Genomic DNA, 27,900 nt, shown 5'->3' with positions numbered 1-27,900 from the left:
ATTTAAGCAAAAGAAGAGTCTTAAAACAAATACTTTTATAAAAATGCAATTTTAAGTGAGATTAACATGCATTTCTCCTAAATGGAGCAATGCTTGATTAACAAACCATAACTTCAAAAAATCATAACTTGAAAACTACTAGGTATATTTTTTTGAAAATATGGATTACAACTAATAAAGAGATTCTCTACACGATGGTAATGATGAAAAAAAAATTACTCGTAGGATTTTTCTTAGATTATTTCGATTTACTTTGAACTTCTTCGAACACTGGTCGAAGATAAGTTTGCCAATATTCAATTTCAAATTTTATATCATTCTACAAAGCCATCCATTTAGAATGGTCTTTATTTGAAGGAAATCGGCGTAATACTTATTGAGTAATGATTTTTTAAAGTTAAAGTATTTTAAATTCATTTAAATTAGAAAAAAAATATTTTGTTCCAAGTGTGTGGACTTTAAAAAAATTTTTTAGTGCATTTGATTTGTCTCACTGAGAGGAACAAAATGATATAATGATGTATATACCAGGTGAATAAAAAGTATGGAACCAAACGTTTTTTGCTTAAACTACTTATTTTTTTTTTAAACTAATTGATGAGTGATAAACTACTATAAAAATGTGATGATTTAACAAGAATAATTTTTTTCGAAATTTCCTTTTGTTTTTGAGTTCTTCAAAAAAAAAAAAATTTTTAATGGAAACCCACTATAAAATCCTTTTTCTCATAAAAGCTATACTCTAATGATTACAACTATCTGCTTTACATTTAATTTTTTCAAAAAAATTTTTTCACATAAATTACAATTTTGACAAAGAAAAATCGCATAACTCAGAAACAAAACAAAATTTCGTTCTGAAAATACGATCACATTTTTTATATTACTTTAATTTATATTAATTACTATTTCTGGAGGCAAATGATTAAAAATAAAACCGCTTGGTTTCATACTTTATATTCACCCTGTATATTATTTTATTAATCATCATACTCAGTGTCACAACATTAATTTCAATCTGTTGGGGCGGTGTTGCTTTAAAATAATTTTCTATAGTTTTTCATAGTTTACATAATTTTTCCACTTATCTTGAATTATTTTTGTTACTTCCCACCTGATTAAAGCTATCACTGCAAGAGAACTTTGTGAGTTGTTGTTATATTGCCAAATATTTTGTTTAATGAGTTCTATAAGGGCCTATTCTGTAAACATACAAACAATTTTAAAGGGTGTTTACAATTTTAAATCACATTTAATATTTTGATGCTATTCTGTATGTATCTTTCCTGTTAAAATTTTAAATACCCCCTTTATTCTTCACCTTTAAATGTTTAATTTTTAAAGGGTACTTTGTGGGTAGAATTTAAAATAATAAAGGAGACAATTGTCAGTTGTCAGTGTAGAAAAATCCAAATCAGTGGTAGGAGTATATTATAAACAATGACGTTTGATGGATTTCTTCGTTTAATTATTGCTTATAAAGAAGACATTAGAAGAAACAGAGTAGAAAACAGAATTTATCAGCGTCACTTAGGGGATACCACAAATCCATTTACTTTGAATGATGCTTCATTTTTGAAATTATTTCGTTTAAATAAATTTTGTTTTCAAGATTTAGTCAATGCACTGCGGCCGGTTATGCAAAGGGCACAACGAAATACTAGAATACCTTAGAGTTTTAAGTGCATTGTACTTCTTTGGGCATGGTAGTTACCTTACTGGAATAGGACATATAGTTACTCGATGTCACAGAGCAAGCCTAGTTTAAGTAGGAATATTAATGAGGTGACCAATGTAATTATTCGAGGATTAATTAATACTTGGATAAAATTTCCTGATCAAAATAGAATAAAAATGCGTTTTCAAGAAGACAATCCCAATTTTTCTAATGCGATTAGAATTATTGACTGTACACATATTAAAATTATTTTTCCCCCAGAAGAACATCCTTTATATCCAGGTCAACCATACTATTGTAGCAAAAAATATTACTGGCCAAGGATTCCAAACATTTCAGAATTTTCTTATTTTGGATTTTTTTAGAATGAGTTTGATCTAAAATGTGCACACCTTATGTGTTTGGATCCACATCGCTAGCTTGATATCACATCTGTGATATCAAGCTGCAAAATTTGTAGATTTAAGTAGTTTGTTCTTTTTTATTTAAATGTTTGGTTCTTACTATGTCAATAGATGTATATATTTTCGGCTTCATTATTTGATGGTCCTGCCTGTGGTTTCAAATCGATAAAATTTTCAGTATATACTTGAATATGTTCTACTTTTAATAATAAATATGGATTTCATATCCCTACATACATCATTATTAATTTCAAAAATGATTGGAAGTTCTTCAATCGGCGGAATTCTCATTTCAGGCAGATCAGGTCTTCTTAATGCCAATAGCCTTTCTTGTATAGCTTTTAACTATCCGGCCTTTTTAGGACCTCCTTCAGTGCCAAATATGTCTTGTGGCTTATTGCCTTATGTCTAGTGAATTCTTCGAACTGTCCCAATGATAATAAAAGTAGACCAATGTAAAAAAAAACGAAAATTTTGTGTGAGTAAACAAATAATTGTCAATTGAGAAGAATTTGTGAATTACTCACTTCTTTCCATTCCTTAACATTCATTTTAGCACCACCTGGAACGTTATAAAGTTTGTTGGCTAAGATATTCCATGCATTTTTAGTGTTTTGTAATTCATTTAGATTGACCTTCGCAGATAATAAGAACTTATTTCTTCAAGAAAAGACACTAGCACCCCTTTCTGCGCTTTTGTCGTTTGTGCCAATCTTTCTTTAAGCATTTTGAACGTTTTTTGCGGAGCCTTGTCGAAATAAAATGACAAATAAAACTGGCTTGACTTTTTTTTGTAGTCGGCTCACCATTTAAAACCTGCAAAAGTAGTTCATTTATAACAAGATAATAACCTTTGCTCAATTTAATACGATGAAAGCCGAATATTTTAAAGGGTCCGTTTAAAAAATATATTTTTAAATGAGCATTTAATTTTATGCATAGCTTTTTTAAATTTGGGGGTTTGAATATTTAAATTTAAAGGTACCTTTATTTTTTAATAAGTATTTACAGAATAGGCCCTTATAGGGGCCAGAAATATGGAGAAAACTGCCAAATTTCAAACCCATTAGTTTTAGCTATTTCATCAACAGCACACTTCTTTTAAAAACTTTGAATTTTTACTAAAAGCAACAATTGTTTCTTTGTTTTTGCTTCTGCCGGAATGTAAACATTATGTTTTCGCAAAAACTGGACTGTGTCCTCTGTTCGAAATATTTGGAAATTTATTTTCACACCATTCTTCAAACAAGACAGCAATCATATCTTCATGATAATCAGCGATGCAGTTTTTTATGTTTTTGACAGATGATACCTAGTAAACTAAGGACGTTAACCTAACCTTCTTGTAGTAAACTATTTTCTATCACTTTCTGGGTGGAGAATTATAACACGAGTTGGCAGTATTTTCAAGAGAAGAGACGTCTTTTGTTTTTACGTCACGGGTATCAAACCACGTTTTATCTATGTACCATTGAAGTCAAAATATACTGGTACAGTGTGTTACTGTAGACACTTCTAAAATTCAAATTTTGATTTAGACACTATTTTTGAGTACCTAAAGGTTAAGTATTTGTCATGGTAATGCCAAATATGTCATATGATTCTTAAATAGGCATTAAATCGGTTCTTGAAAACAAGTTTCACGAATAAAATGATAAATTTGTGATAGACTGCGTTGTCTGAGAACTTTGAAGAATTTTTAAGATTACAGACGAATAAAACATAAACATGAAGTAAAAAAAAATGCCCACATTTTCTACTTAATTTATAACACCACAAAGATTTCAAAATACAGAGCAATTACTTTAATTTTAACTGAAAAGACAAACGAAGATTGACTTATTTTATTAGAAAATTTTTCAATATTTAAAGCGTTTGGATTAATTTCAGTACTTCGTCATTTCTCCATTTTTTTCTATTACGTTTTGTAAACGTTGTGACATTGATTGAACTAATTTTCTCGTTAATTCAGGAGTAATCTGCTCTTAGGTTTCGACAATTTTCTGTCGCAGTTCCATTTCTTTTTGTGGACGAAAGTTCTCTGCTTTCATAGTATTAACCATTGTACCCCAAATATTTTCTATCGGGTTTAAGTCAGGGCTTTTGGGCGGCCAAAGCAAGACATTAATTTCTTCGTTTTCTAAATATTCATTAACGATTCTTGCCCGATGAACTGGACAGTTGTCCTTTAATTTTAAAATAATTACAAAAATGTTATGACAAAAACTTAAGTTCTTTCATGCTGAAATGTAAAATTTTCCCCAAAAACCGGCAGAACTGAAGGTAACATACGTTCCTCCAAAACTCGATGATAAACTACGGCATTAAGTCGCTCTTCCAGAGTATTGCGCATATACCTGGACCTTTAATACCTATCCAACCCCATACATTTACTGAAAAATGACCACTTCGGTTTACTTTTCGAGTGTATCGTGGATTATATCTAGATCCTACTGGTCTGTACACATGAACACATCCGTTATGGTAGGATTTAATAGTTTTCTCGTCGGAGAAGATGACACTTTCCCACAAAACATTTTGATTCAAATATTCACACTGACATCTTCTTTGTTTATTTTGTTCTGATAAAAAATTTTTGTTTGCAGCACAGCGACTTCTTAGCCCGGTGTCTCTAATTCTTCGACGTGCGGTTCAACTGATGCTGGAAAATTTGTTGCCTCTTTTGCAGATATTGCGCTCTTAAAAGGATTCTCTCTGAGAAAATCAACCAGCAAATTATTTTTTGCTGCCGTTGTAATTTTATGACGTCCAGAACCGGGTTTTCTTATAATACGCCCAAACTCCTCAACTTTTCGTTTAGCCAACAAAACTGTACTTTTGCTAATATTTAATTCATTGTCAATTTGACGAATACTTCGTCTATCTCGCAAATGAACCGTTATTATTGCTTTTTGTGTTTCTGTAAGACGCGGCATGACGTTTTGGATTTGTATTTTTACAAACTGTCATTGCTATTGCTATTTCATAATCATAGCTTGTTAACGCAATTAATTATGTTCCTTCAAGCCAGATTTAGACAATTAAAATTTTGCTGTACCAGTATAATTTGTACCTATACAATTTATTTCCTTAGCAGCCGTATTTATCAATTTTTGAAAAGTACTTAACTCGCCAACGAACAATTATTCTTTTCCGACTCTAGGTATATTGTATTGACATTTGGCGTCGATTTAGTAAGGATTACAGAATTTGAGAACCAACTCGTCTCTTCCCTTTCAGACAAGAAGAAAGTAAGTAACCCAACCCTGTTAAAAACTGATTGTTTTTTCGGTTTGTCGGTCCGGGTGGGTTCCACTGATTTATGATATATGTTTTCCCTCTGGTTTACTACCGGATTTAACTTAAAAGTTATAGATTTTTTATTGGGTTTGAGCCAAACGTCCTAATTATAAAATTGTAAAGCAAGCATTAGGATGGTTAACCTTCTTACTTTTTACTACTGTCAACCCCACCACAACAGGGGGTCCAGAGCGTGCGGCGCAGGCGCAGTCTTGGACCAATCATTGGGTGGTGAGAAAAGACAACTGAGTTAAAAGTTCCCATAAAAAAAACTTGTTGGAACCTTTTTTCACTAGATCCAGCTCTTCAAAGTTAAATTTTTGGGTTCTATTTTTGGCCGTAGATCATGTATTCATCACCATTTGAGAATATGTAGTAATAATAATAAAAATGTTATTTCCAAAAATTGATACAAGAGAAAAAGGGTAAAATAGCACATAAAGATATGAGCCACATTTTCTTTTGGGAGTTTTAAAGATAAATTCAAGTGTCGGTCTGATGTTTATTGCTTCTGGAATTTTCTTCAAGTTAAATTTTTAATTCGTTTCTAAAATATTAAAATATCGGTCGTAAGGAAAGAACACGTGTTAAGGTGAGCAAATAAGTATATTATTAGTAGCCATTTAGCATGCAACACGTCATTTCTTGCTTACAAGGATGCAGAATATATTTAGTTTTGGTTATAAATATTAAAATTCAATTGGCACGCAAAGATACAAAACATGAGAATTTTACACCTGTGTGGTTTTTTAAATACAATTTTAATTATTTTATGGCTTTCGGGCTTTTTGACTTTTTTGTAATAGTTGGAATTGTGTTACTGTCAACCGGACAGCATCCATCATTATTCATTACAATTAATTTTCCATAAAATATTAAAATAAGAAGTCGCGAATTAAAGCATTTAATTTTTAATAGAATATTTAAATTACTAGCAGTCGTTATTGAATATTAAAAGGAAAAGCTTGAGGCAAAGTATGAGCAAAAGAATTACTTCAGTTCTGCTCATGCTTGCATATAAGACTAATATATTAATATTGTCCGCAATAATGAGGTACGCTATAATGAAAAGATCTCTTCGCTTTTTAACCTTGATGAGATTGTGGCCAAAAGCAGAAGGTGATGACTCACAAATTCTGGGGTGCTTCATTCTCCTTTCAAGTTCTATTCTTTTATTTGGAAGCCTTGGTTACTTGGTGGTTTATGGAAAATTTGGTGAGTTTTGGGTCAGTGAAACTCTTTTTTTTGACAATTTTTCTTAGGGACAAACGATATAGATGCCATTGAAACGACAACTAGTCAATTTGGAGTGATATATTTTGTAGTTTGTTTTATGGTGAAACGTAATGAAGTGATCCGCATTGTAGACTTGCTGTCTGATTTTTCAACATTTGGATTACCGCGCTTTTTTGACGAACGTATTAGAAAACTTAATTTTCTTTTATTGTACTGTATTATCATTCTAACTATTGCCACTGGTGGTGTTTTTATTTGCCCAATTATTTTTTCACAATCTTGTGAAAAGGTCAACCAAGAAATGAACCGAACGAAAGTTTGTGGACTGGTGACTAACATTTGGGCCCCTTTCTCCTACAGTGAATATCCGATGAAGCAAGTGGTTATATTTTTGGAGAGTTATTGTTGTTTCGTAAATCTGGGATGCGCGGGTTTTGTGTCGTTCATCTATGTTGAATCAATGGAACATCTGATTATAAGAATCGAACAATTGAAAGATTTGTTCTCAGATATTGCTAATGAGGACGATATCGCAATTAGGCAGCACAAATTGAAAGAGTGGGTGGAATATCATTTGCTCATTTTCGAGATTGGGAAAATGATGAGTGACACATATCGCTATAGTTTATCAGTTATTGTTTTCTGTGCTGGTATTCTTTTTGGTTGTATTGGGGTTTCTACGATGCAGGTAAATTTCGACAAATATTCAATAATAATTTTACAACATTTAATCCCAGAGTTCGTCGAGTCATCTATATTCATCAGTATTCCTCTTCTTGGGATGGTTCCAATCTACTGCTATCTTATGTGTGACGTCTCAATCTTTGCTTGATGCGGTAGGTATTACCTTTCCTTCGTAAATTCCAGAATTAAGTGTTTCTTGCAGTGTTTATCTGTTGGAGATAAGGTTTACGACAGCACATGGTACGAAAAAGACGTTGATTTTCAAAAGGCTGTACTTATGATTATTATTCGAGCTCGGACACCCATTTATATTTATGCTGGACCGTTTTCTTATATGTCTCATGTACTGCTCTTATGGGTATGTAAATTCTGTTTAATCCTTGCATTTGATACTTGTATTTCTTGTTTTAGGTAATTCGAACTTCATATTCTTACATCAATTTGCTCAGTGCAACATAAATATACATTTAAGCGTAAAACGTCAAATAAATCAAAACACGACCCCATAGTCGAGTCCCCGCTTTGCATACACTTATTTAGGCATGAAGGAGATTTTTGCTTTTAAACTCTGCATGATAAATTAATTTTTTAAATTGCAATTTACTATGAAATTTTTTCGACATAGACAGTTTCAATGAAAACGAGCCACCTCGAATATCTCAGAAACTAAAAAGACTTTGCAAAAACGCTGAGACAGCTCGATTTTGTTTCCGAGAGGGACATTTTTTGACGTAATTTTTAAAGCACCCACAGTAACCCCTTAACCCCCACGCACTCAAACTTTAAAAATTTAAATGGCACTACCCTACTTGTGGCACATCAAATGAAAGCTATTTTAGCAACGTTTTCAAAACTTTTTGCCAAAATTGAATCAGACCATCCATTCATGAGATACAGAGTGTTCTAATAGAAACGAACCATCTTAGAAAAAAATTGCAAAAAAAACCAGAAACAGGTTAATTTTGTTTTTAAAAGGGACATTTTTTGACGCAATTTTAAAACCACCTTCACTAACCTTTTAACCTCTATGTCACTTAACTCTAAAATGTCAAGTAGCACTAACCACTAGTGATACGAAAAATGAAAACACTTTTAAATTGCTCTCTTTTTTCCAAAATGAAATTATTTTTATACATACATAAAATATCGGCAAAAAAACTAATCTTTCAGTATGTATAAAGAAACTTAAGAACTATATTGCTATTTTTTAGATACTTACATTAAATTATAAGAAACGTTATTACCCCCTGTCTTTTAGTCCGATTATTTTGGCAATAAAATAAAGAAATAAAAATAAGTTTGTTACAGATTCAATAATACTTATAACAATATTAGTATGTTTCGTGTAATTTATTTTAATAGTTTTTATTAGAAGTAATTACTAATTAGAAACATTATTTTTGCGAATATCTTATGAATAGATAATCCCATTCAACTTTAGAAAAAAGGTTCAAAGAACATGTTAAAAACACTTTTATTTCATATGTCGCAAGTGAGTGGGTGTCATTTGAAATTTCGAAACTGAGGTGGGAAATGATAAAGGGGGTGCTTTAAAATTGTGTCAAAAAATGTCTTTTTTAAATCCAAAATTAACCTGTTTCGTTTTTTTTGCAAATTCTTTCTGGATCGTTTTTATTAGAACACCCTGTATCTCATGAATGGATGGTCTGATTCAATTTTGGTAAAAAGTTTTAAAAAGCTTGTTAAAATAGCTTTCATTTGATGTGCTACAAGTAGGGTAGTGCTATTTAAATTTTTAAAATTGGGGTGCATGGGGGTTAAAAGGTTACTGAAGGCGATTTAAAAAATGTCCCCCTCAGATACAAAATCGCTCTGTTTCGGCGTTTTTGCAAAATCTTTTTAGTTTCTGAGATATTCGGGGTGGCTTCATTGGAACACCCTGTATAAGAATTACAACTAGGTATAGGTCAAATAGAATTTGATTTTTGGGAAAGAAAGTTGTGGTAGGCTATCATTAAAATAAAAAATGCAGAACACAAAACATTCTTAAAAAAACGATCACATTTTCAATTACACCACGTGCCATTTCAATTGCCACTGGTAACGTCGCATGCGTGTTTTATGAGATAAAATATTTCACAAATATATTTAATTTTTGTATAAAAAAAGAATATTGGTAGCAACTGGACACTACTGACAAATTTAGAGCCATAATACTCCCCTATTTCATACAGTAAATGCATTCTGAAAAGTGTGGCGATTTAAATGGCACCATGTATTTCTCATGCACTAACTACTTTTTTATTAAAGCTTTCCTTGTACGCCACTGAGTTAGCTGTGTATTTGTCAGTTTAGTAAATAGAAACACCCACTAATTTACTAGTAAATGAAATAAAGCAATAACTCAAAAAAAATGCTTACATTTTCTTTGAACTAAATTATAGTTCTTCTAAAAAATTGGACTATCAATTAGGTATTGCACTACCACCTACCTTACCTGTTATTATTTTCATTTGATACTGCTTTCTTTCTCAGTAAACCCAAACACTTGCAATAAAAACCTTAAATACAGGGTGTTAAAAAAAGGTTGTAAAATATTTCAGGAGGTAATAGTATGGACCAAAACAAACAAAAAAATCTTAATAAACATGGGTCCGCAAAGTAACGGTTTCGTCTTGCTAATGAAGCATATCCCATCTCGCTATGTAATAAACTATAATGGAGAACATATAGGGTGATTCTTAAATAGACCGACAAAAATTTATCACTGCTTCCCAAGGATAAATGGAGACAAACTGTACCCTTTTTACGTTTATATTTTTTAGGGGCAAAGCCCCCTTGATCCGTGCCACTTCCGGCGTTTATGAATTGTTGCAATGATCAAGTATATTTTCATCAAATTAATACCATAGTTTCCACTACCTGTGCTAATACTACTTACAAACACATCAGTGGCGTACGCTTTACCTCGCAAATAACTTTAATAAATCTTATTTGGAAAACGGTTAAACAAAGAATTTTTGTAATATTTTTTCCAACATGTACTCATTTGATACTACCAAGGATAAAATTTTGTCGGAAAAGGGATAGTGCTCTGCAAACCAAATTAGGTTCGTTTTGTTTCGATTTAAAGTTTACCAGGAATTATTTAATAATGCAACAACCACAGATCAATGTGAAAAACCAACTGAAAAAAATGTAATACTATAAGTGACGAATCTCCGCTTATGAAGCGTCTTTGACTAGTGTCTCGCACATTTTGCTAAATTCTTGGACCCGGCTTTGCCTCGGCTCGTACACGCTTGCCTCGGATATTATCACGACATTATTTTCCTTTATACTTAAATAACTATTATACTATTGGAATTAATCTTTTAATGTAAATCTTTTTATTTTATAAACAACTTTACTGTTATTACTTTTAAAACAATAACTTTTTGGCCCTGCTGATATTTTCTACACAGTAACAAAATATAAACTATATCGTTATTGATGAATTCATTATACAGCATTATAGTTCACTTAAGGTGATATTTACTTATCTATACACTAAAAAATGGTGGAAGTAAAATTTTTAGAAAACCGGGTAACTGGCATGTGTTGCAATCCCACACTGGTTTCTTCTATTTCGCGCCATTTTGATATAACCTCCTTGTCCCCAAGTTGAACCCCAAGAATTTTTCACCAACCAATAGTCCAAGCCTCTTTCTCTTCCATAGCCGACTATTACGACAGCATGGTTTAAAACACCTCTACAAGAAGGGTTATTGTAAACCCCCGATTTATAACTGTTAAATGTGCGAGTGTCGACGTGAATGGCTACTGAAACGGGTCCCTTAGTAGCCACCATCTTTCTTACTGCCTCTTCGTTTTGATTATTATTAATAGCAGCATAGCCTCGAATGGTTATGTGAGGTTTCGATGAACTGTATCTACATTTACCATTTCTGGCTTGATAACGGTAGTCTCTGTTATAATTCACACCTTTATTTCTTGCAATATAAGAGTAAGCTGTTGGCATCCAACCACCACCACAACCGCCTCCTCTTCCTACACAATCCACTAACTGTTGTTCGCTTAGACTGACTGTACGTTTGAAACGGATTTTATAATGGGATTCAATGGCACCAAGCTGAAATATAAATATACGTATAAATGAAAATTTAAACACTGATAAAAAACCAACGGTTGCGAAAGCCCAACAGGAACCACATTGACCTTGGTTTTTGACCGGGGTAACACCACCTCGTTGCCTCCAATCAAACGATGCTGGAAGGCTTCTACCTAAAGAGAAAAACAATGATTCTTCTGTAATGTTAATAAGGGGTTGTTCGATTTCAAGAGGGAGTTGGAGTCCTGTTAAGTTGGTTAGTTCTTCTTCAGTGAAATCGCTGAATTTGTTGATACCCATTTCGTAGGTTTCGGAACCGTTTTGATATTTTTCGTTGTGTTCTTCAACGATTTCTAAATTCTTTATGAAGATTGATTTGCGGAGACTTTCTTCCAAAGGGTCGAAAAACGCCCTGGCGTGCATAGCCTATTATTAAAATTGTAATATATTTATTTGACAATATGGAAGTTGACTTACCTTAAATTTATTCCATTCTTCTTCCACCAGATACTCTGGCAAAAGTGCACTGGATGTGTAGAAACATAAAAAGAAAAATGTTAAAGCATTCATTTTCAAAACAATGCCGCATGTAGCAGCTTGTGGCTTATTTATACCAAACAGAAGTATTTACAAGATGTATTTTACTTTTCCGGTATCAACAAATTGCATTATTTGTTAAAACCAGGTCTTAATTTAATACAATATGTAAAGAATTTAAATAAACTTGGGGTGCTTTTTATTACAAAGAAACAATTGAAGAGATTTAGGCATTCAAAAAGAATTGTTACGAAAGTTACGAAACGTTTCAATTTCGCTTAAATTGTAATCTAATCATGAATCAACACACGATTAACATTATTGTTAACAATCTAAACACGTTTAATTAGGGACGATTTTCTGTGTTTACATCGAGTTAAATCTTATTCGTAGAAAATTGCTTAAATGACCACACGGGGCTTATCTTAAGAATTAAGTAATTACGAACTAATGTTGAGATTCTCTATGAACTTATAAACATTTAAAGAGATTGTTTTTCATTTTTACTCGTAAATCTTAGGATTTGTAGGATTTTAACTCTCGATACTACTACGCAAGAGTTACTAAGGCTCGGATTATATGCAAAATGCATATTTGTTATTAAGAGGTATATCAACAAAATTGTAAGTTTTCTATGCACATCTAACGTTTTTTAGTTAATACTCGTATAAGCCAATTAAAAAATGCATATATTGGCAGTTTCGTGCATATTTAGGAAATATTGGATATGTGTGCATATTTTCTTAAAATCACAAATTTCCGATTAAGAATCTCAGATCAAGTTAAGTTGTGCATACTTTCTTCAAATACCAAATTTCCATTAAAAATTTCAGTTCAAGTTAAAAATTGGAGAGTTTAAAAAAATGATTCGTTTTCAAAATATGTTAAAAAGAAAACAACCGTTAATTCGTAAGCCGGACTCAAAGAATTAGTATCCTGCTGAGTGTTGCCTTTTTTAATTTGTTTTATACAGGGTGAATATAAGGTATGGAACCAAGCAGTTTTTTTTATTATTTGACTTTAGAAAATAATAATTAATGTAAATTAAAGTACATAATATAAAAAATATGAACGTATTTCGAGAACGGAATTTTGTTTTGTCTTTGAGTTATGTGATTTTTTTGTCAAAATTGCAATTTAAATATGTAAAAAAAATATTTGTTTTTTAAATTTAATATAAAGTAGATAGTTGTAATTCTTAAATCAAAATCTTCATGAGAATAATGGTTTTTTAGTGGGTTTTCATTTAAAATAATTAAGGTAAAAAATAAAATGGAGAACTCAAAAACAAAAGAGAATAAAACATCACATTTTTATACTTTCATCAATTAGTTTTTTCAAAAAATAAATAGTTTAAGCAAAAAACTTTTGGTTCCATACTTTTTATTCACCTGGTATTGCTATAATCCTTCCATTCGGATAAGTAGTTGCCTGCAGATGAATTTTAATCCAATTTATTTTTTCCCTTTCGGGGCTTATCGTGTGCTGTTCAAGATGCCGAAAACACAAAGTTTAGTGTACTCGAGGATAAAAATTTATCCACACTTTGATTTTTTTGTTCTTAAAAGTTTTGCCTATCGAGCATATTTCTTAATATCTTGTGCACATTTTTGTGAAAAAACGTGCATTATAGGCTGTCCCGGCGAGTTGAAAAAGTCCATTAGTGACGAACAAAAATACGATTCCTATCACACCAAACTTTTATTTCAAACACAACGCGTTTCAATCACAAGTGGTCATCCTCAGGTGAGAATAAACGGGTTTAATTGTGTTTTTGTTCATCGTTTCCATACCAAGAGGATCCAATGAGAAGTAAGCCATTAGTGACCTTTAAATGGTGAAATTAAAAAAAAATTGTATAGGACATTGATAAATACTAATCTAGTCCATCGCCTAAAATTATTTTCAACTATACAGGATGTCTCAAAAATAAGTTACAATACCAACTTGTGTTTTTTTTAAATAAAACACCATATGTTTCTTAGCGTTTTTGGATGTAGATTTTTATGACAATATTTTTAAGTTAAACTTTTATTAGTCGATTTTGCTTAGTTTATATGTATATATCGCATATCGGCGACAACAGTGTCACAAGTACTAAAATTTAAATTCCGAGATATTGCCTTTAAAGATTTTTTGCGTAATACAATGCCTAGATATTTGTCAAACTATTTTCACCATTTAGGGGCCAATTTTCAAAATATTTTTATATCACTATTTTAGCATAAACTATGAGTAATTTTACACATAATGCATTAAAAATCTTGAAAATCAGTTTTTGTGATTTATGACACTGTTGTCGCCCATGTGCAATATGTTTCTTAGCGTTTTTGGATGTAGATTTTTATGACATTGTTTTTAAGTTAAACTTTTATTGGTCGATTTTGCTTAGTTTTAAAAATAAGACGGTTTTTTGACAAAAACATGCACTTTTTAAAAATGTATTACACAAAAACTAAGACATCTGGAAATATTTTTTTACTATCGCAAAGACGAAGGTACAAGTTACAATGTTGTAACATTTTTTAGTATATCGCATTTACAAAAATAAAAAAATGAAGGCGTTTGTTAAAAGTTCAATAACTTAAAAAATTTAAATGGAACACCCTATTTATTGTTTATTCATTTAAAAGATTAATAAATAGTCTTTTTAAAATTATTTACTTTTAGGTGATTATAATCAATAACTAAACAGATATCTAACGTTAAATTAACTATCGTTAACGTTAAACATAAAAAAATAATTACTATTGTTTCAGTACCCAAAAAGTGCACAAGAGATGGAAGAAATATCATTTAATAATCACATTTGTGTTAAACTGAATCCGTTATTTTTTATTTTTACAATAAAATAATTCAAATCTCAGTATAAGTGATCCGTGGTGGAATTACTATGGTTGCCATAATAATATCAAGAATGCTCAGATATTGATAGGCATTGTTGCTACAATTAATTGTTAAATTATCTTTTCATTTATCACTTCTAGACATTTAAAGTTTATTTTTTAGATAGACAATTTATCAATCTATTAGATGTAAAAATAAAAAATAAGGTGTTCTATTTAAATTTTTTAAGTTATATAACTTTTAACAAACTTCTTCATTTATTAATCTTTACAAATGCAAAACACTAAAAATTTGCTACAGCTTTAAATTATGTACTTTTTTTTCTTTGCAGCTGTCTTAGTTAATGTGTAATAAATATTTAAAAAGTGCATGTTTTCGTTCAAAAAAATGTCTTATTTCTAAAACTAAACAAAATCGACTAATAAAAGTTTAGCGTAAAAACCTTGTTTTAAAAGGCTACATCCACAAATGCAAAGAAACATACGGTGTTTTTATTTAAAAAAAAAACACAAGAGACGCTGTATGGTTGAAAATAATTTTAGGTGATGCACTAGATTAGTATCTATCAATGTCCTATACAATTTTTTTTAATTATACCATTTAAAGGTTACTAATGAACTTTTTCAAATCGCTGAGACATATTTTACAGATTTTTCGGGCGTATAATCCGAGGTTTAGTTATTACTTAAGTACTTTAAACAAAAAAAGTTTTTTAAGAATTCAGGTTTTGATAACCAGCAATAACTTATTCATAGGCGTCGAAACTGAAATAATACACCCTTAAATTAGCAATTAAGCAATTTCCAGCTTTGGACAAGTTGTCCTAGTAAATTTTCAGTGAATTATTTCCGGAAGCAATTTACTTATTCAGTGGCCCTTTCATACAAACACAATAGTCGACTAATTAAGTATTCCAGATTTTCCAAAGCCATCTCGATGAAATTAATGAGAAATGGAGCAAAAGAATGATTTTGGAGAATTGTTTAAACTCGTCCTTAAATCTTTTCAGAACAATGCATCCCTGATAAAAACAAACTTAATTTCTCGTTTCGTCAAACTGAAAATATTATTATCTCCAGTCTTTCGCATCGTCCAAAAATACAAAACAAAAGCCCCGTATAGCCGCAGCTGCTGGTAAATACGCACACAATTTTTTGTGAATGGATGAAGCAAAATAATAATAAAATCAGCTATAAATACATGGACGCGTAATAATAGAACGGAGCTTCGAACTCGAAGACTACGACAATACGGATCAAGATAAACGAAGAAGCAGCGAACTACTCTAAATATAATGGAAGTTGAAACTGTCTATTAGGCTGAAGTTTCGCGATTCGAATATTGTAAATTACCTTCGACTTGCAAATGTTGCCTTATTAATGGTAATCTAAGCCACTTTTCTCACAATATCTTCTAATAGACATTATCAATCAATGTTGACTCGAAAGGAAATTAAAAAAGGGGCTCTAAAAACGCTGGAGCTGACTGAAAATTAATGAATTTTTCTTGTTGAATATTAACTTTCAAATGCTCTTTCGCATTAAACTGGTGCAATATCTCACAACTATTAATGAACAAAAACACGATTAAACACAACGATTAAAAAACAACGTGTTTCATCCACAAAGTGGTCATCCTCAGGTGAGAATAAAACTAACTAATTTAACAATGGTAATGCCTTATATACTAATTTTTCCGACTTTCACTTTCCCTACCCCCAACTAACGAGTAGAGAGGAGAAAAGGGTATGGGGCCGTTGTCTGAATTCATAAGCTTATCTCTATTTTTAAATATTTCAAGACTCTCGAAAGCGTCAAGAAATTTACAATTATTGACTACTCTAATAATTTTTACATTAGTTTCACTAATTTTATGGTTTTTTTCAAAAATATGTTGGGCCACACTTGATTTTTCAAATCTGTTATATCTTAAATGAGCTATGTGTTCTTTAAACCTAGTGTTAACTGAACGAGGTGTTTGCCCAATATATTTTTGTTCACAATCTTTACAATTAATTTCATAAATCCCCGACTTTTCTGAAGGTCCTACTTTATCTTTAGGATTGCCAAGAAAACTTTTGAGACTTCTGCCAGAGTTGTAAACAACTTGGAAGTCAAGATTTTCGAAAATTTTACTCAAACTTCTTGAGATTGAGGGAGTATAAGGCAAAGTTATAAACTGTGTTTTCTTTGGTTTGTTTGTAAAAGTCGTGGAATTACTGACCATTTTTCTATACTTAACTTTTTGAACAATTTTCTTAATTATGTTAGTATCAAAACCATTACACTTCGCTGCATCTTTAATAATTTTGAGCTCTTTTTCAAACCTTGTATGAGTCAAGGGAAAATTAACAAGCCTGTGAATTAAAAAGTTAAAACTCGCCATTTTATGTTGAGGACAATGATGAGTCAGCGGTGATATAGCGAAGTGTACTAGTGTTTTTCCTATAAATATCAAATTCTAATGCGTTATTAGTTCGAAATACTAAAGTATCTAAAAATGGTAACTTTCCTTCTACTTCTTTTTCATAGGCGAAATTAATACTTTCAATCGGTTGTTGAAAATTTCGACAAAATGCTCAATGGTACATTTATTACGATCAAAAATGACAAGAATGTCATCCATATACCTTAACCAAACTCTAGAAAATATTTGAGCTGATTTTCTAATTCCTTTTAAAATCGGCTCATGGGTAATTCATTGTCACCTTTCGTAGCTTACCTTTTCATGAGTAAAAAATCACAACTATTAATTCAATAACTTTGTAACAGATTAAATTAACTTTATCTTTTGTGAGGCTGTTTTTAATTTTTATACTGATTAGCCAGAGGCTCTTGCAAAATACACATGTTCTGACATACAGATTATTCTTAATGTAAAAACTTTATTTCCATTATCAAAGGCATTTTAACTTCGTTTCATGTTGTATTCTAAAACAAAATTTCAGTTTTGTGTTGCAATTATCGCAATCTTTTAGTTTTTAATAATTTTATCATATCATATAGTTACAGACTCAAGGAGATTCTCGTCTTAGGTCAAAAGAAACATCTCTAAAAGCCTTAAACACCTTTGAAAAGTCACTTGCCAATACAAAACTTCGCAATTAGAATTCAACAACAGACCTTCGAACATTCTCATTTAGGAGTGGAAGGACTTTCAATAGTTCAAAGATGATGAGACAACTTCACTTCTCCCTCACAATGGCATTTTATTGAAGATAAATCAATTTAGTTGACAGCAGCCAAACTTTAATAAAACCTAATTTACACTACAATACCGTTAATAAATTAAAACTTCCAACTTTCCGACAAAACTGACACGACTTAAATCATTCGCCAACTTTCACACACGTATTTCAAAAGTTGAACAAGTTCAACTTCAATATAGAAAGTCACATATCAAGTTACACAAGTTTTAATTTCGTTAAAATTGCGTTTGGATGATAAATTCCAGGTGGAGGATTGATGCTAGTTTTATCCGTGTTGCCTTTTGAAGACAGTTCGTAAGAAATCATTTCATTTTGAAATTTCATAACTAGCTGAGCTTTATCACTCCATCACGTTAATGTTCTAGCATTTTACTCATAATTCAAGTTGAGGCAAGCGAGCTTCTTAATGTGATGTTGTTGGTATTGATGTAATGGCGTGGCCTTGACCTCCCTTAGTGGATCTATGGCTTTTTCCGCCAAAGGACCTATTGATCTCATTAGGAAAGTCGGATTATGTCGCGTAACACTGAAAAGAATTGGTCGTTTTGAAATAAACGGCAAGTCACTAAACCTTTCACGAAGTTGAAAGCTTCGTTTAATTATCGGGGTTTGGGTTAGTAGCTTTTGTTTTCTCGACAAATTGAAAATTTTTCTTGATACTTTGAAACAGATTTGAAGCTTGCTATAATTATTCGTAGTGGATATTGGATTTTTCAGGCATGTGAGCGTATCCTGAAAGTTACTATTCAAAGGACTGTTGGGAATAATTCAGGAGACAGAAATAGCTCGAAATGGAGAAAATGCAAATGAATCAAGAAAGTTCCCTGTAACGTGAAACCGCATTTCTTTTCAAAAGATAAATTCAACAAAGTTTCATTTATTTTAAATATGATTTGAGATGTATGTGGTCGGAGGGTAACAAAAGAAAATTTAATTTGCTCGTTCTTCATTTTGTTTTTATACAAACAATAAATTTGGTCTGTTTGAAATGAATTAAATTTTTTTAACTAAGGTGATAAAATAAAAGAATCAAATGACTTTTCAAAACTTTGCTCATTTAAAAATCTTCAAAAATCCTTCATAAAGAATCGTTTAAACTCTTCCCAAGACGGCAATAATTAACCCAAAGCTTTCCGGAAAATTACTCGATAATCTTGGCTCGTTAAGCTGAATTAAGACTGTCTGCAAAATGACAAGCGCTTTATAAATTGCCAGGACAAAGTCGGAGCTTAAAGAGTGGCCTTGTTTTGGGCAAATGCACATGGCGTATTACCACCACCGCCACAAGCCTTTTTACTGGAAACGTAACACGAAAGCGTTATCAGAATAACCGCCGGGGAAAATTCCGCCACTAAAGCCGACCGAGGAGATAAAGTTATTTATTACATTGGCGAATGGCGAACCCAAACCTTTATAAACAAGTTCAGAATTGACGTGACGGGAAATCCGACTGTCGGAAAAATAAATATTATGAGATTTTATTGGTTCTTCAAATGGTAGTGTAGTTTGAATGTAAATTTTGGCTTGATAACTTACTCCCCGTTTTCAAATTTCGTAGATTTGGAGAACGAAAAATGTCGGAGAGGAGATCAAGCTAAAGCATAAATTTAATAAGATGGATTTGTATTTTGTGTAAATTGGAATGAAAAAAATTTTTCATGAGAAAACTCTCTTTTGTAACGTGATTGAGGTAATGAAGTTGAAAAGAAAAAAACTATATAAACTAGTTTAAATTACGTTCACAATATTTTAAGTTGACAAGTCTGTTTCCTCTACGTTTAAACTTAGTAGAAATATTAATGTTAATAATAATTTAATAATTAATGGTAAAGCACTTTCTTTAACAAGAGCTGTAAATTAGTTGCAATTTCTTATGTATTATAGTATTTTTTTTATGGCCACTATACGTATAAAAAAGTTCTACAGGGTGTGACCCAAAAGTAAACCGCCATATGCCAACCAGTGATAGACATTCTGAGAAGTCTCAATTCTCATTTAATTGATTCTGTCAATGTGACATAAACATAAACATGAGTCCGAAAGCGATTCATTTATGAAATCAAAAAAAATTATTTGAAAAAAATTGAGAATTAAGTAAAGACGTAGACAAAAATTGCTCAAAATGCATTCTATTACTTCTAATGCATGCTTCTGAGCGCCTAATCAACCACATTAACAATCAAAACAATCAACCACATTAATAAGCTCTTGAAATTCATTGTTATTCTTTGTTAAGCTGTAACTCTCCTTCAAAAAAAAGGATTCTTACCAAAATGACTAGTAGTTAACTGATTAGTTAACAATCAAATAATAATTATTGCAATAACCATAATCGTAATCACACTAATCATAACCTTTGTATACACACGTTTAATTATTTCTCCAATAACTTTAAACACTACTGAAATCAAAAACAAAATAATTAGACCTAATAATTCAACAATCCTATTCATCAACTCAGTCACCTTAACTGGACTAGTATTTTGCACCATAATGTTTAACTTGATGTAAGGATTTAAGTTAAACCAAACTAAYAACCTTCAAAGTTGTAAATAGAATGTTTCTTCTAAGTCTTAGGCTTAAGAAACCATTCACCTTCGGATTTGCAATCCAATATCATAATTGACTATGGTGAAGAAATATATATATTTGTCTGTAAATTTACAATTAACCGAGTATCGAGCGATCAAGAGTCATCCTTGGATCCGAAAACGTATGTCTGTAAAATGTCAAGTAAAATAACAAATTGAAAGGTAAAATGATCAAAAAGGTGATGATTAAAATAACTAAATTTATAATTTACCTTTAAAAAAGAACGGTCCTCGTAGCCCATTTTGCCGTTTTACCTTTCGACTTGTCATTTTATTTGACGTTTCACGTGCAGTTAGTTCAAAAACAGACATACGTTCTCGGATGTAAAGATGACTCAATTAGAAATTATCTTGATTGCTCGATATTATTTAAACTTTTTTTCTCAGAATGACATTCTCTATAACTGTTTGACGTATGGCGGTTTGCTTTTGGGACACCTATATATTAATTAACATTGGCATATTATAATTTATATTTTTATTCTATTTTAGTCAATAATCATCTTTACACGCCCCCAAATGAGGGCATAAATTAGTTTTTGGAACAGATTTGTCAGAAATCTGGCAAACAACGGTTGGTTTAATTATTCAAACAATGGTATCAAAACTTGTCATATTCTTTCACATACAAATCCTTTGATTTATGGGGAATCAATTTTCCCTGAGCAGTTTCAATTTCTTCTAAAATTTCTTCTGAATATACGCTTTCTGCTTCAATAACGTTCATTTCGAAAAATGACTTTTTTTTTAAACAAACGCAGAAACTTTAACAACATGAAAATAGCTAACTTTCTACACAACACTGAAATTTGCATGAACACAAATTTTAGTTGATTTCCTTGTTTGAATCTTTTAGAAATCATAAAATAGAATAAAACGTTGTATATACCACGGGCATAATTGTCGATTATGGCCTTAATACATAAATAACTATTACTCCAACTTAGATTTTCTGATTTTCATATGTAAAAATTAACACAAGTCGTGATCTTGAATTGTCACACTTAAATAAATTCTCAACAAAAATTTTGAAAAAGCCTTACAATTGATCGTTTTAAACTTACAAGGATCTCGTGATCCAAATTACAACAATAAATCGTCCACTGGCTAAATTAAATTTGAAAGACGAATGTTGTTCTCTTGTCTCAACAGCAAAAGACCAAACGTCTTTTTCAATTTTTTTCACGCATTTGTAACAAAATATGTAGTTTATACCAATGGAAAAGGTAGCGTAAATTCTATTAATTTTAAATGTTGTGAATACTCGGTAAGTATGAGAGTAGTGCTGTACAAAAAAATATTTCCAAAATTTGTAAAAGAGGTTTTTTATTAGGATAATTATTTGTATTAAAATATTTCAAAATAAAATGTATGGAAATTGTTTGAGTGCTTAATTAGGTATTAAAATACTGGCTCTAATTCTAAATATTTATTTCTTTAGTGAACTGTAGACATAACAATTCTTCCAAGATTGTGGGTTTGTCCTAAAACTACCTAAAACCTAAACTATTCTAAGGGTGAGTGGGGGTCACATTGAACCCACAACTGTACGGAGGTAATTAATTAAAACTGGCGATATTTCATATCAGTAACTAATTATTGATAGCATATATTTTGAGAATTTTGGTAAATTTTTTTGATAATAAATGAGGCCGTAACAGTTTTGTGTGTTTTATGAATACTTTGATATCACAATTACAAATTTTGACTTAGTTAGCCTAATAATCGCTTTTTTTTTATTTAAACACAAACCAGATCCGTGGTTTATTACAAAATGGTATAATTTGCCAACAAAAGAATCATTTACTAGTAGTCGACAGCTTTGAAGGGTCTTTTTGTTGTAAACCTTGGAATCTTACCCTAATTGCAGTTCCCCATTGTCACCTAAATTTACGATGGCACAAGGAGTAGGTCATAAATAAAAATGATTTTCAAAGTTAAGATGGAAAATTGCGTTTAATTCAAAATCTAATTGCTATTTTTTTTCTGATTTTGTAAACAATCGTAGGAAGTGAATCTGCGTAGGTCAGTATAAAAATTAGAATCAAACTTTTTGGGAGAAAATTACTTTTTTTTGGTTTTGTTTGTAAATGAAAAATTACTAAAAAATCAGGGATTGTACCTTACCAATGCCCAGGTAAATGTGAAAAAATTCATCAATTTTATTTAATTAGAAGTGGGAATTTTTTTTCTGTGCGTAATGGATGCCGCAAGTCCTTAACGTTCATGTTGCTTATAACGTTTTTTGCACGATAGAAACATTTTTACCTTAATCTGAATAAATTATTTGAATAAAAATGTCAATTGTGTCATTTCATTTTTACCTAAAGTGTCTCCACTGTGTTTTACGAATTGTTATAAATTGAATAAATTATTATTAACAATAATTCAGACTGATGTTGCCTAGACGAAAGTTTGTTGATAGTTTGAAAAATACACCATTGAAAAAACAGTTTGGAGCATTTCATGAGTTTTCTCAAGAAAAATGTGTGATCCAGACCCGAACAAGCTTGGTACATTGGTGGTTCATCACTAATTCCTGAAAAATCAAGAATTTTATATGAAAATGCCTATAAAATCTTTAAAAGCTAGTGTGAGGAAAAGAGTTGTGAAATTACTGAAAAAAAAACTACTGAAGACGCCGGAGGATTTACGTTGAATTCAGCAACAATTTCTGTTAGCGCTACTACCAAAGAAGCCAGTGGAAGTACAATTAGTAATTGTAGTAGTTATACGTTTAATTTAATTATAAAATAATTTGTTGGGAATATAATGTTTATAATAATGTTTATGTTATTAATAAATGTTTTGTGGATTTTATCTGATTAATGTTTGAAATTACTTACCGTTCTCTTTATCATTGAGACCAGTAAGTACAACATACCGGTCTCGAAACAAACGCGATAACTAACTTAAAGCGTTCTATCGTGCAAAAATATTTATTAGCAAGGGTGATTTATTTAAATTTGTCGCAAAGAAAACAAAACTTGAAAATCAAGCCTATTTTTCACCTGATTTGTTACATTAACGAGATAATACATATTATTAGAAAAATACAATAAAATTGAATGAGTAATAATAGCAAATTGAAAAATTGGATGAATGAATTTTGTATGGTTTTATCATTTATCATTAACACTTCATCGTAATTTTAGTAGTTTTAAAAGTAAGTAATAACAGAAAATTGTTATTGTAACAAAAGAGTGTTAATTTGGTATTGAAATATTGTCTTCTTAAATAATAACTTGGCTACCAATTGGACAAAAAATAACAAGACTTGTTGTTATAGTTTTTTATAAAGCTGAAATAGTAACTCGTTTATTTCGGAATTTTTGTTAATGTTTTATTCAAACAGCTGGCCGGATTAATCCGGGACCCAATGCGTCGTTCCGGTTAGCAATTGACACGCTTTAATAATCCATTACTCTCGTCCCGAATAATTCTATAAATCTATTTCCGGTCGACAATTGGCAATTATTCGACCACATTTCACGTTGCAGTATTGTCGTTGCGGCTGGAACGTTCGGTCACCCTCAGCACAACCCCAACCCCCGACGACGACGATGACGAATGGGACGACGATGATTCGTCAGAAATCGAAGATGACGGCAAGATTTATAAGAATCCAAGGAACTCGCCTTCGACGCTATGCCCCCGAGACGACGCCCAAGCCACCCAACTGGTATTATTAAAATCTAACAGTGACAGCTTTTAATTATTTCGTAAAATTCATTAAATTCTGATACGATCTGAAGGAGCAACCAAATTGGATCATAATCTAATTTTCAGGGACATAGATGTCTGCGAAAGTGCTCCTCGGACGAAGACTGCAAGAGCAAGAAGAAGAAGTGCCTTTGTGATGGAGCTTGTGGGATGTCGTGCATCAAACCGGGTAAAACTCTACAGAGTGTTCCGTCTAAACTCCACATTAGAAGTATTGGGAGTTGGAATAATCGTATTTATATGAAAATTGGCACATAGCCATAAACTATTAAGTCCTCCTAAATGAAAATATTTTGAAGATGGTGGCACTTCCGGTTATACTGGAAGTCGGTTTCAACTTTCTTATTTTTAATGGAAAGGTATAATTTTTACTGCGTTTTTGGATTAATCGGGTTATTTTAAAGGAGTTTTCATCAGCTTTCCCTATGCCTAAATTTAGCCGTTTTTGAAATATTTGGAATTTTTCAAAAATTTTTGGATCTGCACCTTCCACTTTAAAAACCGGTAACTCTGCCATTTTTTAAGATTTTGAATTAGTTTTTTTGGCGTTTGAAAGAGAAAGCTTAGATCTTTTTTCTGGTGTTTTCAAATTGTGAAAAAAAATAACATATCCCAAAATTGTAAGGTTACTTTTGTAATAATTCAAATACTCATAACTCAATTTTTTCAAATGAAATACCCCAATTTATATTTTAGAGAATTTAATTGTGCATTGATCTGTATTAACATTCCCTATACCTAAATTTAATAATTTTCAAGTTATGGACTTTTTTTAAGACCACAGAAAATTTATTACTAGCTACACCCGTTTTCACATAGTTTGCTATGGAAATCAAAAATGTAAAAATTTTCTAAAACAAACACAGCCCTACGCCAAAATTTGCTGGCTAACCCATTTAGGGAATTTTATTTTAGTATATTACCAATTAACAGTAAATTACTATTTGACAAATAGTGCCAAAATATGAAGAATCAAAGTTATGCAAACTTAATTATTATTGATAGGTTCTACCATGCGATCATTATTTAACAAGTGAGAAAAAATTATTTTTGTTTAATGAACGACATCATAATTTTGTTACACTCTCCATAAATACAAAATAAATTCATTAAATCTAAGTTTGAGTAGCTTTGACTCTCCACATTTTGGCACTATCGACGTTTATTGAGAAACAATTTTGACATTTTTGATTTCCATAGCAATCTACACGAAAACGGCTGTGGCTAATAATAGATTTTCGGTAGTTTTAACAAAAAGTCACCATAATTTAAAAATTATTAAATTTTGGTAAAGAGAATGTTAATACAGATCGATGCAGAATTAAATTCTCTTCCATTTCGTAAAAATTGAGGTATTGCAGTTGGAAAAATTGAGTTATGGGTATTTGAATTATTACAAAAAAAGCTTAAAATTTTAGGGTTTGTTAACGTTTTTTTCAAAATTTGAAAACACCGGAAGAAAGATCTAAACTTTCGCTTTCAAACGCCAAAAAAAACGAATTCAAAATTTTAAAAAATAGCAGAGTTACCGATTTTTAACGTGGAAGGTGCAGATCCAAAAATTTTTGAAGAACTCCAAATATTTCAAAAACGGCTAAATTTGGGTATAGGGCAAGCTGATGAAAACTCTCTTAAAATAACCCGATTAATCCAAAAACGCAGTAAAAAATATATCTTTCTATTTAAAATAAGAAAGTTAGGACCGCCTTCCGGGATAACCGGAAATGCCGCCATCTTGGAAATATTTTCATGCATTATGGCTATGTACCAATTTTCAAACAAATATGATTATTCGAACTCCCAATACTTTTAAAGTGGGGTTTAGACGGAACACCCTGCATAAACGATGAGGATTGGGTGATGGCTCATGTTGGATTACAGATAGGGAATGTCCAGAACCTGAACAGATCCCTTTTGGTAGTGTAGCACACACAGAAAGAGTCTTCGGATCCAAAGCGACCTATTCATGTCAACACGGTTATCATGTTGTCGGGTTACAAAGTCGAACGTGTCAAGCCGACGGGAAGTGGGCTGGATCGGCGCCTGTTTGCAAGCAAAATAGTAAGTAGAGAATTAAGAAAATGAGTTCAGAAAAACAATTTAGGAAAAATAATGTGAAAACTTAAGTGCTTGCTTTTAAATTAAGAGTACATTAGATGCGGTGGCTTGGAAAGTCTTAGGATTATCTTAAACATAAAAATGCTCGGCAGTACATGCTTACAATAAATGCTTATAAGAGATCAATTAGCATTAAAAATTACAAGGTTTAATAAGAAAATAATAAAGTACACTTAAAATGTAAATTTAATACTGCACATAGGTCTAATACCAATTTACAGTTAAATTCCATTGCGTTTCTAGAATTCTCCATTTACAAAAATGTTCTTTCCTGAGTACTCTTGTACTTGCATTTCTTTCGCTAATGTTGTAATAAATTAAATTCAGGCACAAAGTGCTACAGTAAATTTATCTCCCAAGTCTGTGCGATTAGAGGAAAATTCTATCAAGCAAGCGAAGAAATGTGTCAGAAGAAGATACAATGTCTTAATGGCAATGTTTATTGTTTAAAAATCTAATTTGTATATTATAGTTTAATACATTTTTTGTCCTTTTCTTGAAAGAATAGCTTTCTGTGGCACTGTAGAACATAATTGTGGAAGTATAATAAAGTAAGTTAAAGACCTCAATTTATTTTAATAACATTTAGAAAATATAAAAGTTAAGTTAAAGTAATTTTTTTTTTGAGGAAATAATGAAAAGAGTTTCACTATTAAGGAAATCCTTATCTGTGTTTAATAAAAGTCATGCATCAAAAAAAATTGAAAACTGTGTCTACATTAATATAATTACAATAAATTAGATTTCCAAACTTCATTTTTTTTGTAAAATCAAAAGCAATGTTGAATTAAAAGGTGAGATAAAACTGACGAACCATAATTAAAGTTGTTCATATAGTTATCAAAAAAGTCATTAACTAAAAGCACTGCGATGGAAAATCTCCACTGAAAACATAATTTAAATACGATTTTTATATAGTATAGTCTATATTCCTGAAAATTAAAAGTCTTAAGTCCGCTTTATTCAGTTGGTGAAAAATGCATACATTCAGAATACGTTCTACATTCAAAAAAGCAAATTTAAAATAATAAGCAAATAAAAAAAGAAAAAAAAAAGAGATCCTAATTAAACATAAAAAATACAAATTAACTCACAAAAGTAACAAAAAATTAAATAAATTTTTGATACTTTTTATTGTTACAAATTTAAACAGGAGATTTTCTATGAACATGTCGAAAAATGCTACGCAAATGGTGCGACTTTTAAAAGGTTTTTTTTTTCAATATATCCGAAATCATTTTAGAAAAAAAATTCAAAATTTGGTACAGATGATAACTTTTATACACCTAATCAAGTACAAAAATAAAATGTTGAGATTTTTAATTAGGGGCTTCCCAAACTAGATAGGATTAGGGTAAAAATTTACTCTAACTATTTTGCCTGTGGTTTTTTGCCACTTTCAGCAACAAAATTTCACAGTTTTTCAAAAAAAAAGGTCTTTTGGCGTTTTTCCAATACAATTTACGGATTTTTAGTAAAAATCTGTTTAAAAATTTATGTTA

At 31.0% G+C, this 27,900-nt stretch overlaps 3 protein-coding genes across 6 annotated transcripts in view; 2 read left to right on the top strand and 1 right to left on the bottom strand.

The window, feature by feature from the left end:
* Positions 1-27,900, top strand: part of LOC123012168 — a 70,764-nt gene that overhangs the window by 21,797 nt on the left and 21,067 nt on the right. For 3 of the 4 annotated variants that reach the window (XM_044410001.1, XM_044410003.1, XM_044410000.1), the window contains exons 2-4: positions 24,058-24,239; positions 24,347-24,449; positions 26,162-26,341. In XM_044410001.1, the coding sequence (XP_044265936.1) occupies positions 24,058-24,239; positions 24,347-24,449; positions 26,162-26,341 (465 nt within the window). Of the gene's footprint in view, positions 1-7,548; positions 7,661-24,057; positions 24,240-24,346; positions 24,450-26,161; positions 26,342-27,900 lie in introns of those variants that run through there. The other variant, XM_044410002.1, reaches the window with a different exon arrangement.
* On the top strand, positions 6,166-7,641 carry LOC123012171. Its single transcript, XM_044410006.1, has 4 exons — positions 6,166-6,597; positions 6,645-7,306; positions 7,358-7,454; positions 7,505-7,641. The coding sequence occupies exons 1-3, from the start codon at positions 6,360-6,362 to the stop codon at positions 7,448-7,450; spliced, it is 993 nt and encodes a 330-aa protein (XP_044265941.1). The 5' UTR covers positions 6,166-6,359; the 3' UTR covers positions 7,451-7,454; positions 7,505-7,641.
* On the bottom strand, positions 10,651-11,979 carry LOC123012169 (procathepsin L-like). Its single transcript, XM_044410004.1, has 3 exons — positions 11,852-11,979; positions 11,450-11,800; positions 10,651-11,395 (listed from the first exon to the last, which is right to left on the bottom strand). The coding sequence occupies exons 1-3, from the start codon at positions 11,942-11,944 to the stop codon at positions 10,838-10,840; spliced, it is 1,002 nt and encodes a 333-aa protein (XP_044265939.1). The 5' UTR covers positions 11,945-11,979; the 3' UTR covers positions 10,651-10,837.

The sequence above is a fragment of the Tribolium madens genome, unplaced genomic scaffold (genome assembly GCF_015345945.1).
Source record: "Tribolium madens isolate multiple individuals breed KSU strain unplaced genomic scaffold, Tmad_KSU_1.1 Scaffold_91;HRSCAF=231;Tcas5.2_LG7, whole genome shotgun sequence".
Taxonomy (NCBI): domain Eukaryota; kingdom Metazoa; phylum Arthropoda; class Insecta; order Coleoptera; family Tenebrionidae; genus Tribolium; species Tribolium madens.
This window is presented reverse-complemented; position numbering and strand designations above follow the sequence as displayed.

Bases quoted from the DNA above. Each gene is read 5' to 3' on its own strand.
- LOC123012171 (XM_044410006.1), top strand. From the start codon at position 6,360: ATGAGCAAAAGAATTACTTCAGTTCTGCTCATGCTTGCATATAAGACT. The intron at 6,598-6,644 runs GTGAGTTTTGGG...AATTTTTCTTAG, and splicing joins GGTGGTTTATGGAAAATTTG to GGACAAACGATATAGATGCC. The intron at 7,307-7,357 runs GTAAATTTCGAC...TTAATCCCAGAG, and splicing joins TTGGGGTTTCTACGATGCAG to TTCGTCGAGTCATCTATATT.
- LOC123012169 (XM_044410004.1), bottom strand. From the start codon at position 11,944: ATGAATGCTTTAACATTTTTCTTTTTATGTTTCTACACATCCAGTGCA. The intron at 11,801-11,851 runs GTAAGTCAACTT...TTTTAATAATAG, and splicing joins AAGAATGGAATAAATTTAAG to GCTATGCACGCCAGGGCGTT. The intron at 11,396-11,449 runs GTTGGTTTTTTA...TTTATATTTCAG, and splicing joins CCTGTTGGGCTTTCGCAACC to CTTGGTGCCATTGAATCCCA.